This window comes from Propithecus coquereli, unplaced genomic scaffold (assembly GCF_000956105.1).
Source record: "Propithecus coquereli isolate 6110/MARCELLA unplaced genomic scaffold, Pcoq_1.0 Scaffold42, whole genome shotgun sequence".
In the NCBI taxonomy this organism is placed as follows: Eukaryota; Metazoa; Chordata; class Mammalia; order Primates; family Indriidae; genus Propithecus; species Propithecus coquereli.
In genome coordinates, this window is record NW_012149952.1 from 5,721,648 (window position 1) to 5,725,037 (window position 3,390).

General features: G+C 37.6%; 1 protein-coding gene across 1 annotated transcript in view; it reads right to left on the reverse strand.

The window, feature by feature from the left end:
• Positions 1–3,390, reverse strand: part of SMARCA1 (SWI/SNF related, matrix associated, actin dependent regulator of chromatin, subfamily a, member 1) — a 106,893-nt gene that overhangs the window by 71,319 nt on the left and 32,184 nt on the right. Inside the window, exons 9-10 of the mRNA XM_012653259.1 lie at positions 2,640–2,866; positions 1,572–1,693 (exon numbers count right to left, since the gene is read on the reverse strand). Of these exons, the coding sequence (XP_012508713.1) occupies positions 1,572–1,693; positions 2,640–2,866 (349 nt within the window). The remainder of the gene's footprint in view (positions 1–1,571; positions 1,694–2,639; positions 2,867–3,390) is intronic.

Consider the following 3,390-nt stretch of genomic DNA (forward strand, 5'->3'; position numbering starts at 1 on the left):
GGCACTCTAGCCCGGGCAACAGAGTGAGACTCTGTCTCAAAAAAAGAAAAAGAAAAAGAAGCCCAGGTGTTAATTGTATTAACCTTATAATACAATTAAAGACACTGAGGCTCAGAGAATTAAATGGCTTGCACACGCTACAAAGTGGTGAAGTTGGTGCTAAAATTCAGGTCTTCTCAAACTAAGTTCAGTGCATTTTTGACTATATCATAAAATCATGATCTTTGCCCAGAGTATGAGTACAGCAGGTCCTTGAATTAACGTCGTTTTGTTATAACGCTGATAAAAAAAAAATCAATTCGTCCGTGTGGTTTGCACATTTGCCCCACATCTCTGTGGGTTTTCTCCTGGTACTCTGGTATCCTCCATCCCAAAGTTGTACCCATTAGATTAACTGGTGTGTCTATACAGTCCCAGTGTGAGTGAGTGTGGGTGTATACATGAGCGTGCCTTTCGATGGGATGGTGGCCTGTCTAGGGTCAGTTCCCACCTGGAGCCCTGAGCTGTCAGGAGAGGATAAGGCCACTGTGACCCTGAACTGGAATAAGTGGGTAATTATTTTACTTATTTTTATTAATCTTTCTTAAAACCTATATATGGCTCACATTTATTTCAATGTTTAATATTAGAAGTGTTTTGGTCCTTATTTAGAAGTTTGGTGATGTTTTGTGACCAGAAATATGCCACAGGAACTTAACTCTTGTTTGTATCAATTAGCCTATGGTAAAATTGGTTTCATCATACGTTGTTTCGCTTACAGTTGCAGTTTCCAAGAATTCATCAACAACGTTAACTGAGGACTTACTGTATAGACTTAAAACAGAAGCCAAAGACACAGCCCTGGAGGATCACAGAAAATAGAAGATAAATTATCAAAGCCTTCCCAAAAAAAGTGCTTCAAAGGGCTTAAAACACATGAGACCCGTGACATTTGCGAGGGATAATATAAACACCTATAAGAATTTCCAAATTTGAGAAAGATACTACATAATAGGTAGACTTACTAAGTGATTCATTTCTGCACACCAACCTTTTAGCGTCCCAAGATCCAAATTCATGATAAGCACCTATACCTATTTTGTCACATTTAAGTTTTATAAAAGCTCTATGAGGCCAAGATTATTTCCTTTACAAATTACTGTTTCATGGGTCTTTAAAGTTGTTTATAAACTGGCAAAATCTCAACCATTAAACTCCACAAATGGCAAGGGTCTCCTTTAAGCAGCAAAGCAAAAAAGAAAATGATATAAAATTAGAGGCCAGCAAGTAAGCTGAGAAACAGTTAGTAATCAAAGGTCAGAGACAGCAGTGGTTAGAGGAGATAAGGATGGAATGGCATAATGTCCTTTAGATAAGTGAGAATGTCTTTGAAGACCTTGGAAAGGATGATTTGTAAAGAGTCAGTGGAATGGAAACCAAATTGAAGATCAAAGAGAGAGAGATAACAGTAAGAAAGTCAATGCTCCTAGCTAAAGAAAATGCGAAAGTTCAACAAAACTACCTAATGGTGAAACACAGTGTTTAAATTGAACTTTGATTTTTGAAGTCTTGTTTCACTGTCTCTTCCTTACCTCTCTTTCTTCATGTGGGGTTTGTCCATCCAGTCGACAATACTCATAACCACGCCACATGCAATAATCCTCTAAAATGTCCAGCAAGCGAGTCATTTGGCTGAAAATGAGAACCCTGGAACCTAAAACATTTCACCAAAAAAGTAAGTTATATAACTTGTGTAAAACTAACTTAAAAGTTACAAGAATAAAATTAAACATTATATGCAGTATAAATATACAGTACACGAACACTCCACTACACACATATATACACACACACCCCTTCAAGGGATGCTATGTAGAATTATGCATTTGTTGAGTTACGCATTTTTAAGATCTTCAAAATCCTCCATACATACTGAAATGATTTAACGTCTGCCTTTACTTTGTCCAAAGGATGAGTGATGGGTCCACAGGCTCTCTCACTGGACTACTGCAATAGGTCTCCTAACTAGTCTCCTATTTCTAGACTCTTGTCCTCAGTAGATCCCCCAGTACTGCTTCCAAAGTTCTCTTCCTAACACATAAGAGTGACATACTCTGTCACTCTCCACAGTCAAATATCCTATGACCCTCCCTCTACCTTCAAGATAAAAGTCCCAACTCCTTAAAACATGGTTTAAAAGACCTTTCACAATTTGGTCTATCCATCTTCCCAGATTCATCAACTGCCACCCTACCCCAAATACCATAGGCTCCCCCCATTCCCTTTTTTTACACGTCTGTTTCATTGCCCTGGAAAACCCTTCCTCTCCTTTTTACCATGGTTCAGTCCTACACATTCTCCAGTGCTAATCTCAAATGTCATCTCTGTGAAGACTTTCTCAACTCCCAGTTTCTCAACATATCATAGCACTTATCACAATGAACTGCAACTATTCCTTCTCACTACACTGTGAGCTTCTCCAAGGCAAAGACTGCTGTCTTATTCATCTTTGTACACCCAGCCCATTGGACAATTCCTGGCAAATAGTAAGTACTCAACAATGTCTGAACAAGTGAATGAATGAATATGGAAAATTTTATTCATATACAAGTCATTAATACGAATTTATTCCATGCTAATTTTAAAAATGTATTACTCACCCTGTTCTTTGAGTTTGGCCAACAGTTTATCCAAAACTACCATTTTACCACTGTTGCTGACAACATGCTCATCAGTGGTGTAAGGTGGACCGGGCTCAGCACCATCAAACAAATACGGATGATTGCAACATTTTCGAAGTTGCATCAGAATGTTTAAGAGTCGCATCTTGTCCATCTTGCCAGCAGAGTTTAAAACATCAATGTCTTTCATCAGGATTTTTGTATACCTAAAATTTTAAACTATAATTAATCATCAATTATTAGAAAGGTTAATGTCATAAAGAAATGTTCCTTTAGCCATCAGATTACATTCCTGTTTAAAAATAAACAACAAGATTTGATTTGAAACTAAATCTGATCGTTAAAACCAGCAAACTAATGAAGACTGGAACACTGTAACTTGTATGTTTTTTAAACCTGTTTCCTCCTGCTTTATCCATTATTAGAAATTGCCACCAGCTGATAATTATTTAGACTTATATCTGGTAGTTATTCAGTTAAGTACAAAATTTGCTGAAAGTTGACATCCAACTTTTACTTGTTTGAGCTAAACACAAAATCAATTTTTTTCTTTTCTTTCCTTTTTTTAGAGACAGGCTCTCACTCTGTCGCCCAGGCAGCACAGTGGCATGATCATAGTTCACTGTAACCTCGAACTCCTGGGCTCAAGTGATGCTCCTGCTTTAGCCTCCCGAGTAGCTAGGACTATAGGTGTGTGCCACCATGCCTGGCTAAATTTTTTATTTTTATT